At 38.3% G+C, this 13,150-nt stretch overlaps 1 protein-coding gene across 1 annotated transcript in view; it reads left to right on the top strand.

The window, feature by feature from the left end:
- The window catches only part of LOC122805771 (synaptonemal complex protein 1-like), a 5,909,626-nt gene that overhangs the window by 2,390,591 nt on the left and 3,505,885 nt on the right, over positions 1-13,150 (top strand). Inside the window, exon 11 of the mRNA XM_044076039.1 lies at positions 3,274-3,378. Coding sequence (XP_043931974.1) covers positions 3,274-3,378 — 105 coding nt within the window. The remainder of the gene's footprint in view (positions 1-3,273; positions 3,379-13,150) is intronic.

The raw sequence follows: 13,150 nt of genomic DNA, 5'->3' as shown, positions 1-13,150 counted from the left end.
CAGAGAACTTTGGATCCTTTCTCGGCACCTATGTCAGCGGTGCTGGATTTTTTAACAGACCTCTTTCATCAAGGGGCAAGTTCTTCCACAATTAAGGTACAATTGGCAGCTATCTCGCATTATCACATTGGTCATGCAACAGCTCCCCTTATGACGGCGAAATTATGCAAAACATTTCTCAAAGGGGTTTTTTTGTTGAGGCCTCCAGTCAAGGAGGTTGTACCACCTTGGGACTTGTCTTTAGTTCTGCAAGCCCTTACTGCTCCTCCCTTCGAGCCTGCAGCTTCTACAGATTTAAAGTACCTTTCCTGGAAGACTGCCTTCTTGGTAGCTATCACTTCAGCCAGAAGAGTGTCTGAGCTTCAGGCTCTATGCGTCAAGCCGCCTTACCTTTCTTTCTTCCCTGATAGGGTGTGCCTCAGGACCAATCCATCTTTTCTTCCGAAGGTCTCCTCTGAATCCAATATTAACCAATCAATTAATTTACCTGTGTTTTTTCCCAAGTACTCAAACAAAGGAGAATACAAATTGCATTCCTTGGATGTTCATAGACAATTACGTTTTATATTCACAGAACAGCTGGTCACAGGAAATCAGATCAGCTGTTCGTCTCCTTTGCTAAATTTGCTCTGGGTAAAGCAGTATCTAAAGTCACACTATCTAAGTGGATTGCTAATTGTATTCTGCAGGCATATGACACTTCAGGTAGACCTGCTCCTCAGAGGGTTACGGCTCATTCTACTAGGGCAGTTTCCACGTCAGCCGCCTTTAAGTCCGTGTATCATTGGATGATATCTGCGCGGCAGCTACTTGGGCCTCGCCTCATACTTTTATTTCTCATTATAAGGTGGATGTTGTTTCTAGAGGAAGAGCATCCTTTGGCTCAGCGGTGCTCCGAAACATCCTTCCATGACGGCCGCCCAAGATTCAGGTAGCTAGGGACTCTGTCCCACAGGTTGCAGACGAATGAAGTCTGCCTACTTCAGATTTAGAAGTTATGTACTCACCATAACGTTCCATCTGAGTAGGTGACTTCATTCGGATGTAACCATCCCCCCCTCCATCCTCCTGACCTTTATAGAGCGAGTATTTATGCTGTTTTCATGTACTGTAGTCAGTATTTTGAGGCAAACTCAATCTGAGGTCAGTCAGGGCTTGGCAAGGGGTTATGGGTAAGAGGGAGGAGCTAGGAGGTCGGAGCCTAAGCTTTTGAATTGCCGGCTCAGATCCGAGGTCGGATCCGATACCCACAGGTTGCATCCGAATGAAGTTACCTACTCAGATGGAACGTTATGGTGAGTACATAACTTCTAATTCTGTCTAGCCTAGCCCAGTTTTTATATCTTAGGGAATACTATGTAAATTCATTCTGAACTCCTATTACTGAATTCACATCTTCCATGCCAAATATTTTCATAAATTTCTTCAAAAATCTACCCTCCTTTATTATACTGTCCCTTCTGGGCCTCCCAGAGACATATTCCCTGTTGCAAATCACATTCCAGTCCCCACCTATAAGTAATATTCCTTGCTGAAAACTGATTATTTCTCCCAGAATTTTCTTAAGCTCCATCATAGCAGTTTTAGGTGGAATATAAATGCATGCTAGTGTAATCCTCCTCCCTTGCCAGTAGCCCCTTAGCACTAAAAATCTGCCATTATTCTTTTTTATCCTCTTCTATCACTGCTGGGGCTCCTCTTGCAATTAATAAAAGTACTCCTCTTTTCTTCCCAGGTTAATCTTGGCCAACAAGCATAAGGAAGGGTGGGTGAGTCATGATCAGTTTAGTGAAAACATAATGAGCAAATGCAGTTTCAGCTGATAGGTGTATTTCTGGGTCTATATCACGTGGTCGAATGATAATAGCAAACGACCACAACTTTGAAAACACTGGAACTCAAAGTTGTTGTTGTGGGGTCGCACTAGAGTGTAGCTAAGGGTATTTGCCCTTTCCTCACTGTAGTGCGATCTTGGAGTTGGTATATATATTTAGCGGGAGGGAGGGTGTAGCCCCCCCACACACAATTGCAACTTCAAGTTCCAGTGTTTTCAAAGTTGTGGTCATTCGCAATTATTAGCTTTCGACCACGTGATATAGACCCGTATTATCTTTGCCATTTCTGTCGGTAATGCACAGCCTTCCACATACCCGTGCAAGATATATACCCTTGCTTCCCTAGCTACTGTAATTGGCTCTGAGACCAGTGACCCCTAGGGTTAAGAAGAAATTTCTGTTCTGCGAATTCGCCATTTTTGACAAATTGGTCAAAAGTGAAGATTCATACAAATGAGAGGTGAATTTTCTATCTTTTAAGATGGTAAGGCTTGATTTAATGTGACATTGGAAACTATTTAAGGAAAAAAACTTAAAAATCATTCAAGAGACTACCCTATGCTTAAGAATTACAAATGTGTGTCCTTAGGACCCAGAGGCTTTCAGGTCTGAAATTGCTCCGGCACAGGTAACTGTAAGGAAGAATAATTTCCTAAGAAAGGAAACTGAGGTCACATAAATCTCTTGCTTTGCATTATGTGATGTGTTTGTTAATTTTCATACTTGTTTAGCAAGCTGTTTTCATTTTTTACATATTTTTCTTGTTGATAAATTATCAGTCGTGAATTTGTGTGTATCATTCAGTGCTGTCACTACTTCTACAGAATTCAGGACTGCTAGTTTGTTACTGTTGTCTTCCTGTGCATTGATTAGATATGTATATTTACCATTACAATCATGTATTGGGAAGATAACTCAATGATGTTATAGGGCTGGCCATGGCAGTGCTAATTGTGACATATTATTTATTTATTTTTCCTGGTTAAAGGTAAGACTTTTGTCCTGGTTGTCTGAGATTCAGGATGGCCTTAAATCCCTGTAGAAAGAGCACAACAAGATAACATAAGAATATCTCTGGCAGTGTTCCCAGTTTACTCATTCAAGACTGACACTTAAGGTTGAGAGGCAGAAAAATCTGAAAATAAACTATAAACTAGCCTAGTAAATGCCAGCTATCTTATGAACTCTCTTTCATTGTCATTTGACTTTAGAATGAGTTAGTTGAAAAGTAGAACTCATTAATTTGATGTTGTGCTGGGGTTAGCGTTTTGGGCATAGATCAGAATAAATATGACTGGAGATTTGTAAGCCATAACATAATTCTTGTTGGGGAAAACATTAACTAAAGGATACACATAGCTTGTATGTATGAGCTTTCTTTGCTGTTCACTTGTATGTTTTCAATGTATTTTATTGTTTTACTTTCTTTTACATATAGGAACACATTCACACAATCTTATCTGAAAAACAAAAAATAGAAGTAATGTTGGAAATGCTGCAGCAAAAAGTGAAAGACATGGAGGACTCTGGACTGTCTAAAGAGGTTAGTAGCAATATGCAGCTTTGTGCATACATGTATATAATAGATGTGAATTGTGCATAAATATGTTTCTGTATGGGTCCATACAAATGAGTTGACAGTTCACAATTCTGAAGCTCAGTAACTCAACAAAACTGAACTAAAAACATTGAAAAACAATGCTCTTCCTCAAAGACAAACACTTGGAACAAGCAAACACAAAAAGTTTTTTTTTTGAAGGTGGGCAAGCCTCACTGTACTCCCCATACCCCATGCTACTTAAATATAACAACTCTTGGGACCGTACAATGTTGGGGAAATGACATATTCCCCAACCCTGTTACTACAGCAGCCTCACACCACTGTTGCTCAAATGACCTGTCACTCAAACTGTATGGAGAGGAAAACTGTTGACAAAAAGAACCATTCATGTACACAAAGGTGCATGTGTGTGTGTCTATTGGTATTAACGGATGTGCAGAAATATCAACACACAATATGCTGAACTCTGCATATCAAAATAATACTTATTGAATATTCATAAAGTACAAAAAGACTGAAAACATAAATAGCCTCATTTTCCATTTGATTTAAAAATCTCACACTTTCAGACCGAATTTGACCAAATAGTGGTACTAATAGAGGGAGGGATTTTCATAAAGTAATATGTAGGTTTAGCGTTAGATGCAGACCCCCCCCCACCCCACGTTATTCGTGTGCTAACCTTAACTCTGCCCTTGATCCATAACCCTAACCATACCCATTACCTTATAAGAATCACGTCCTTTATACAAGCCTCACACACACACACACACAAACACACACACACACACATATATATATATATATATATATATATATATATACACACACACACACACACACACACACACACAATAATCAAACACTCACAGCACTAAATCTGTTCCCCTTACTTAGCCTTACCTCTAATCCTTACCTGCAAATACTTGCACACAGACTCTCATCCCCACTTCTGCCACATGGACATTTCTTAAGCACATGCAATGCTTGTTGTTGATTTTTCAGTACTTCCAACATTGGACCACTTATGAAATCACCCCATTTATTACAGCAAAAATTGCTGTCAACATTCTGTGCATTTGAGCAAAAGGAAAAAAAAACTATATATAGAGATATTGATACATCCATCTGTGTATGTATATATATATGTTTATATATAGATATATATATATATATATATATATATATATATATATATGTATATACATACATATATCTTTCTGCTCCAGAACCCTGTCACTCCTCTCTGGATCTCTACTTGTTGCCCAATAGGTATCACACTGACCACAACTAAACTTACAGTACTGGTGTATTGTCTTCCATATTCTTCCTATTCTCACTTTCTCACTCCTATCCCTTTCCATCTTTGTAGTGCTCTGTGACCCTTTCCTCCTTACACTACCTAACTCTACCCTTCTATCTGCTAGCTTTCTCTGTTACTTTTCCTTCCTCTCTGGACTCCGTGTATCCCGCTCCGTTCGCCCTGCGGGCTCACTCCGCTTCTCTCCCTACCCCCAATTCCCACCCACCCCCAGGGGTCCTACCCTTATACTTCCCTAACCACACCCCCTCACTCTCACAACCTATCCCGATCTTTCCCGCTAAACACATTAGCCCTCCCCTCCATACAGACCCCCCCCCTCCCTCCCTCCTCTACTACTACACCAACCTCCTCTCCTATTACTGGCATCTCTCCTATTCCTCTACTACCTTTCTTCCCATAAACGTCCACTGTCTACACCTATGCCTATACCTATACTTGCTATTCTCCTCTCCCACCCCTATATATCCTCCTACTAATTCATTCCTCTCCTTTTCCTTGTAACCTATAACACCACCTCTCCTTACCCTTTCTTCCACATATACTTCATAGCCTCCCTTACATCAACTATTTCTACGATGACTCCATACTTACCCACCATGTTAATATTCTTAGCATTATTCTCTACCTCCCTTTATACTTCATACCTTCTTACTTTCTTCGAACACCCACATAATAACCAACCAGACTATATAAATAAACATACATCTATCTTCTATACCTCTCTTACAACATTCCTAAACTCTACCTCCACCCCTAGCTATCACCTTCCCAAATTCCATAGGAACTCTCACCTCACCTATGCCTTACCCTCTGATAAAAAAATGAAACAACTAACCCTTCCTAAAATCAACATCACATCCAGACTTACTACTCCTACCTTACTAGACGGTGAGATTCACCCCAACCCTGGCCCTTCACATGTCTCCCCTCAAGTACCTAAGCCTAACTTCAATAACACCCTACTCATAGGACATCTAAATATACGAAGTATTAATAACAAAGTCCCCTACTTACATGCCCTGTTAGACTTTCACCACTTTGATATGTTGTGCCTCTCAGAAACTTGGCTAAAGCCTGCCACCAAAGACACTGAGATTATACCCCAAGGCTACAACATATATAGGTTTGATCGTTCTAAATGTAAAGGTGGTGGAGTGGCAATTCTATTTAAGAACCATCTTAGCATCTCCACCCTTCCAGCCTGTCCAACCCAGGATGTTAAAGCTGAAGCCATCATCGCTAAACTTCAATTAAATGCCCACAAAGCTCTTTACATAATCTGCATGTACATACCACCAGGCAACAATATACCCATCTTAGAAGACTTCCTCAGCTGGGTTTCCACTAACTACCCCCAAGAAACTATAATTCTGGGAGACTTTAATATAGACTGGAATACTGTTAATAAGGATAATCCCTCCTGTCATATAAACTTATATGGTTTTACTCAATCCATTACCACTACAACGAGACTTAATAAACCCAGTAAGAAACAGAGTATCTTAGATTGGATACTTATAAACAAAGTCAAAGTCTCATACAAAGTAGGAACTTTGCCTGATGACCTCAGTGACCACTGTCTAACCTATATCTCTAGAGAAAAGACTGACTATCAAAACCTCCCTAACACTAGAATAATACGTTCAACCAAACATTTTAAAAGTGACTTATTTCAAAATGATCTCAAAGCATGCAACTGGAACCTCTTGAAATCACTTCCTCTTAATGAAGCAGTATCATTTTTTAATTCAACCTTCCTTTCCATTTTGGAAAGACATGACCCTGAACGTTCTATCAGAATGAAGTCTAATATAGCCCCATGGCTCTCAAAGGAAACAAAGAAATTAATTCACACTAAAAATAAAGCTTGGGCCAAATGGAAATACCATAGAATCAGTTCTGATTTTCTCCATTTTTGCCAACTTAGAAATCTTACAAAAAAAGCTATAATCTCTGACAAACAAAAATACTACTGTGAACTGCAAGAAACCCATTTAAATAAACCCAAACAATTCTGGACATCAATCAACAAACTCCTTAAACCTGGTACAGCTAAAACCCCCTCCCCCATAAATGCAGACCCAAATACCCCTAACCAAACTGCTAACACTTTCAACTCTTTTTTCATAGAAACCATCCAATCTCTTGCTAGACGACTGAACACCAACAACTTTTACCCTCCAAATAATCCTGTTGATTCCACCCATAACTTCACTCTTCATCCTATCTCTACCTCTTTCATCTACAAACTTATTCTCAAACTGAAGCCATGCACCCCCTCTGCTGACAAACTCCCCTCTCTGTTTCTTCAAAAGGCTGCCAAACAGTTTGCATACCCTATATCTATTCTCATTAATAGGACTATCCAAGAGGGAACCATACCAGATATATGGAAAGTCTCTCATATCATCCCCCTTCACAAAGGAGGTAACTCTTTAGACTACACTAACTTTAGACCTATTGCTCTTCTGTCACCTCTAGCTAAGATTATGGAAAAATGTATCCATCAGCAACTTGTACAGTATCTCTCTTTACACAACATAATAGCCAATTGTCAACATGGCTTTAGACCCCACCATAGCACATCCGCTGCCCTCCTTTCCTTTGTTGATACCATCAACAACTATCGTAACTCCAATCTTTTCACCTCTGCTCTATTCATTGACCTCTCCAAAGCTTTTGACATGGTGAACCATTCTTCCCTTATTAACATCCTTGAATCCCTCTCATTTGATAACCTGGCTTTAAAATGGTTTACTTCCTATCTTAGCAACAGACATCAAGCCGTTCGTTGGGACAATCATATTTCTTCCTTATTGCCTGTCTCTATTGGAGTCCCACAGGGCTCCATTCTTGGCCCTCTTCTCTTCTCCCTTTACATAAACGATCTCAACACTGTAATCCCTCAAGCTACCTGCATCCAATATGCTGATGACCCCACTATTATCTGTTCAGCATCTACCTCTTCAGAACTACTGTCTCTAACTCAAACTACTTTCAACACTGTAGAAACTTGGTTTACTAGACGGTACCTCCTCCTCAATGCTAAAAAAAACAAACTTCTCCTTTTTACTCCTACCACTCGAGCCTCCCCATTAAACTTCAACATCCTATCTAATGACACCACTGTCATCTCCCCTGACACAAGAACTAAACTGCTAGGAATATCCATTGACAACAATCTCACTTTTGATCAACATATCAATAACATCATCAAAACTGTTAACAAAAAAAATAGGATCATTATACCGCATTAAACCATTTCTTACTCCTGCTTCCAGAGCAACTATCGCCCACTCCCATCTGATATCTACTCTCTTTTACGCCTCACCTATTTTCACTAACCTTAAAAAGACTAACTTAAATAAACTAGCAACTTGCTACAATAGTATTGCCCGTTTTGCTACTAGTAACCCTTTTAGAACACATCACTGTCATAACCTAAAACTCCTAGGCTGGCTTGAGCTACAAAACTGCCTTATGATCTCACAACTTACCATTGCCCACAAGATACTTTACCAACCTGACAACACCCCTATACTTTCTCAACTTTTAATCCCCTATAAATCTTACCTCCCTTCGATCTTCTTCTAAACTCATGACCAAATCTGTAAAATCCTATAACTTAGCTGGTGACTCTCTATTCACCAATACTGTAGGTAGGACATGGAATCAGCTACCCTCTGATATCACTCTAATCCCCTCCTTACCACACTTCAAACAAAAAATCAAACTGCACTTCCAAAATCACTGGCTTTGCTCCTGTAGGACTCCTGACTAAGCTTCTTCATTCCCCTTCTCTACCATAACTTTTCTCTGTTTTTACTAACCAGAAATACACATTCTTCTTTTCACCCTGCTGCTCTCCTCTCATGCTCTGTCCCACTTCACCTTTTCTCTACCCTCTCCTCTTTTCCATCTCCTTCTCCTCTCCTTACTAGACCTTTGCATCTCACTCTTCTCCACCCTTGCATTTCTTCTTTAATCTCTTCATATGTCCTGTACTAATTCTTTTTTTTCCAACAGTTTATCAAAAAATTTGCTAATCCTTAGCTTTTTTATTTGTGACGCTTCGAATGACCTAGTATACTTTTTATTAGCATGCCTTAGCTATTTGTTGTTGTTGTTGTTATTTGTTATTGTGATTCTTATTACTAAAGGTATATCCTTACTGTACTTTTATTATATGTCTCATTGTAATTGATTTATGTGAGGAGCTTTTCTCCCCGGGCCTCTACTGAAAATGGACATATATCCAGCTAGACTAGCCCGGTTAACAAATGTAAAATAAATAAATAAATAAAATAATAAAAAAATATATATATATATATATATATATATATATATATATATATATATATATATATATATATATACATATATATATATATATATATATATATATATATATATAGATATATATATATATATATATATATATATATATATATATATATATATATATATATATACACATACATACACACACACACACACACACACATATATATATATATATATATATATATATATACATAGATATATTATATATATATATATATATATATATATATATATATATATATATATACACACTCACACACACTCATATAAATATATGTATGTGTGTGTATATATATATATATATATATATATGTGTGTATATATATATATATATATATATATATATATATGTGTGTGTGTATATATATATATATATATATATATATATAAAGTAAAATAACTTAAAACACCCTGACCACGAGAAACGAACCTCGAACTATAAAACAAAAAAATAGAACATGTAGGATGAACTAGAGTTTTAGCGCTTTCATCTTTTATTGATGGATAAGACTTCTTCAGAAACAAATACATAAATGCAGTGTAATCAGTTGTACACACTTGATATTCTGTAATTCAAAAAATACTAATCTGTCATAAAGAGATAGAATGTCAAAGGGCCGATCATAAGACTCAGCAATGAAATAACCCAACCCATAAAAAATGCTGTGATTACCAAGAGATGTCAGCATTAACAGGTACATTATTATCATGACTTGATTAACTAATCAAATTAAATTAAATAAATAAATAAAGGACAATAATAATTTAAGATATTCAGAAATAACAGTATAGGGGAATCACTGAAACCAAAGTAAGCACTAGGGCTGAAATCCATTATTTAAACTGCCAAAGCAACCTTGGAAATCTCTAGAAGTCCACAACTCAGTGTGTCATTCATCTAGCAAAACCCCTGTTCCCCCAGAGTAGTCTTGCAACCAAACAAAACAAAACCCCTCTGTTTTTAACATAGCCAATGCAGCGCACATTTAATATTAATATGTTCATTGAGACCAGGGGCTGAGTCAGCTCCCAGCAGGAGCTGCCGTTTAAGTTCCTTCATTTCCAGCAGCGCATTGCAGTCACCAAAAAATAAATCCAGCTTTTCCAATACCAAGAACTAGAACCCAGAGAAATTCATGCATTTGCTGCTGTGGTTTCCTAGTGTATTAGTGCTATCCTTTTTGCGGATAGCTGCCAGGTGTTCCTTAGATCTGTCAGAAAGTTTTCTACTAGTTTTACTAATGTAGAACCAGTTGCATCTTTTGCATATAGCTGCATATACCACCCACTCCGTGTTGGCAGTACATATGCTGCGTAAAAATAACTTTGTAGTTGCAATGTGGGAAGGTGTAAGAGCTGCAGCTTAAAATATGTTGGCAAAGTACACAGTGGCCACAAGTAAACATGCCTGGGGGTTCCTATTAGAAAAGGCAAGTCCCTGTTTTCGAAATTTGCTCTTAACGGAGAGGATTTTTTGTAGGAGAAGGTAGGTTGTTCACCTAAAATAGATTTTAGATCATCCTGGCTGGAAAAAAAATTTCCAATTCTTAATGATGATTTCCCACATCGCCTGCATGTCCTTATTGATTGGTAATGGAAAACTGCAGAGTTTATCAGTCAGGTTAGTACTTCTACTGCAGCTCTTGTAGCCAAATATCAGTATAGGCACAGCAGCAAATGCATGAATTTCTCTGGGTTTCAGTTCTTGGTATTGGAAAAGCTGGATTTATTTTTTGGTGACTGCAACGTGCTGCCGGAAATGAAGGATCTTAAATGGCAGCTCCTGCTGGGAGCTGACTCAGCCCCTGGTCTCAATGAACATATTAATATTAAATGTGCGCTGCGTTGATTACATTAAAAACAGAGTGGTTTTGTTTTGTTTGGTTGCAAGACTACTCTAGGGGAACAGGGGTTTTGCTAGATGAATGTCACACTGAGTTTTGGACTTCTAGAGATTTCCTGGGTTGCTTTGGCAGTTTAAATATTGGATTTCAGCCCTAGTGTTTACTTTGGTTTCAGTGATTCCCCTATACTGTTATTTCTGAATATCTTAAATTATTATTGCCCTTTATTTATTTCATTTAATTTATATGCCGCAGTGGTACGGTGGTAACATTGTTACCTCACAGCAAGAGGTTCTCCCGTTCGATTCTCGGCTGGGCTTGGTAGTGCCTTCTGTGTGGAGTCTGCATGTCCTCCCCACAGTTGGGTAATGTTCGAAAGACATGCGTATGTAAATGGGCGTGCCTTCGTTGAAGGTTGGGCGTCGAGCTGGCACCTCGGCGTTTTGTAAAAATCTACTGCCAATCATTAGTGGACCGGAGTTCCGCTGTGGTGACCCCTTACCGGGAAAAAGCCGAAAGACAAACAATAACATTTATTTAATTTAATTTAATTTGATTAGTTAGTCAAGTTACGATGATAATGTACCTTTTAATGCTGACATCTCTTGGTAATCACAGCATTTTTTTATGGGTTGGGTTATTTTATTTCTGAGTCGTATGATTGGCCCTTTGACATTCTATCTCTTTATGACAGGTTAGTATTTTTTTGAATTACAGAATATCAAGTGTGTACAACTGATTACACTGCATTTATGTATTTGTTTCTGAAAAAGTCTTATCCATCAATAAAAGATGAAAGCGCTAAAACACTAGTTCATCCTACGTGTTCTATTTTTTTGTTTTATAGTTCGAGGTTCGTTTCTTGTGGTCACGGTGTTTTAAGTTATTTTATTATAGCTTATCTTCTTAGTCTCACAAGTTGTTGGTTATTTAATAAATATATATATATATATATATATATATATATATATATGCACACACACACACACACACACACACACACACACACACACACAGATAATGTGTGTGTGTATATGTGCATATATTAAAATTATCGATTTATGTGTGTGTAGATGGATGCAGATACATTTTCCAATCATACTTCCAGTATTACTATTTAAAAAAAACACTGTTTTTGGTTAATGTTTAATGAAATTTTCTCTTGTAGCCACAATATGGTAGGAGAACATTAATGAATTCACTTGTTTTGCTTTTTTTTCCTTCCATGGATTTTTTTTATTACTGGAAAACATAAGCAGGGGCGGCCGCGGTGGTGCAGCGGTTAGCGTTGCCGCCTCACAACAAGAGATTCTCAGGTTCAATCCTCGGCTGGGATGCCTTCTGTGTGGAGTCTGCATGTCCTCCCTGTGGTTGCGTGGGTTTCCTCCAAGTGCTCCAGTTTCTTCCCACATCCCAAAGACATGCTGTAGGTAGATTGAACACTCTAAATTGGTCTTAAGCATGAGTGCATTTGTGTGTGTGCCTTCTATGGAAGGTTGGGCACTGGGCTGGCAACTCGACACCGTAAAACTCCACTGCTAATCTTGAGCAGACAGGTGATCCGCTGTGGCGACCCCTACCCGGGAAAAGCCCAAAGAAGACTGGAAAACATAAGCAGAAATGTAATCCGTGTGTGTCTGTGTGTATACGTTGTCTCCAAAGTTTGTGAACCAGTGATTGGCTGCTGCTTCTGAATTTATATTAAATCTTATTGTACAGCTGTGTGACATTGACATTGTAATATATTCTCAGCTAATGCTGAAGTTTAAATTTTCTTCTTTTGGTTAATAGCTTTAGCATATGATGATTTGCACTCTTCAAAAGGGTTCTTGTTTGAACTCACTATATTGAGAAAGCTAAAAGGTGAAACCTAAGTCTATTTTGAGATGATGTGCAGATTAAATGGATCTACTTTAAATAACCGAAGATCAGAACACTGACGTTCATTTTCGCGAGACTGAAAATACCGAAACCTGACATACCAGAACACCAAAGCTTTCCCAGGGTAAGTAAACACTTGCCCAAACTTAAACTAAATACACACAGAAATAATTAAAACCCACCCAGGTGGGGGGCTACACCCCCCAACTATATATACCAACTCAGGGATCGCACTACAGTGGAGAAAAAGGCATGTTGGGCAAGTGTTTACTTACCCTGGAAAAGCTTCAGCGTTCTGGTATGTTAGCTTTCGGTATTTTCAGTCTCACGAGATGAAAGTTGGTGTTCTGATCTTCGGTTA

The sequence above is a fragment of the Protopterus annectens genome, chromosome 7.part0, assembly GCF_019279795.1.
Source record: "Protopterus annectens isolate FY-2018-M chromosome 7.part0, PAN1.0, whole genome shotgun sequence".
Taxonomy (NCBI): Eukaryota; Metazoa; Chordata; order Ceratodontiformes; family Protopteridae; genus Protopterus; species Protopterus annectens.
This window is presented reverse-complemented; position numbering and strand designations above follow the sequence as displayed.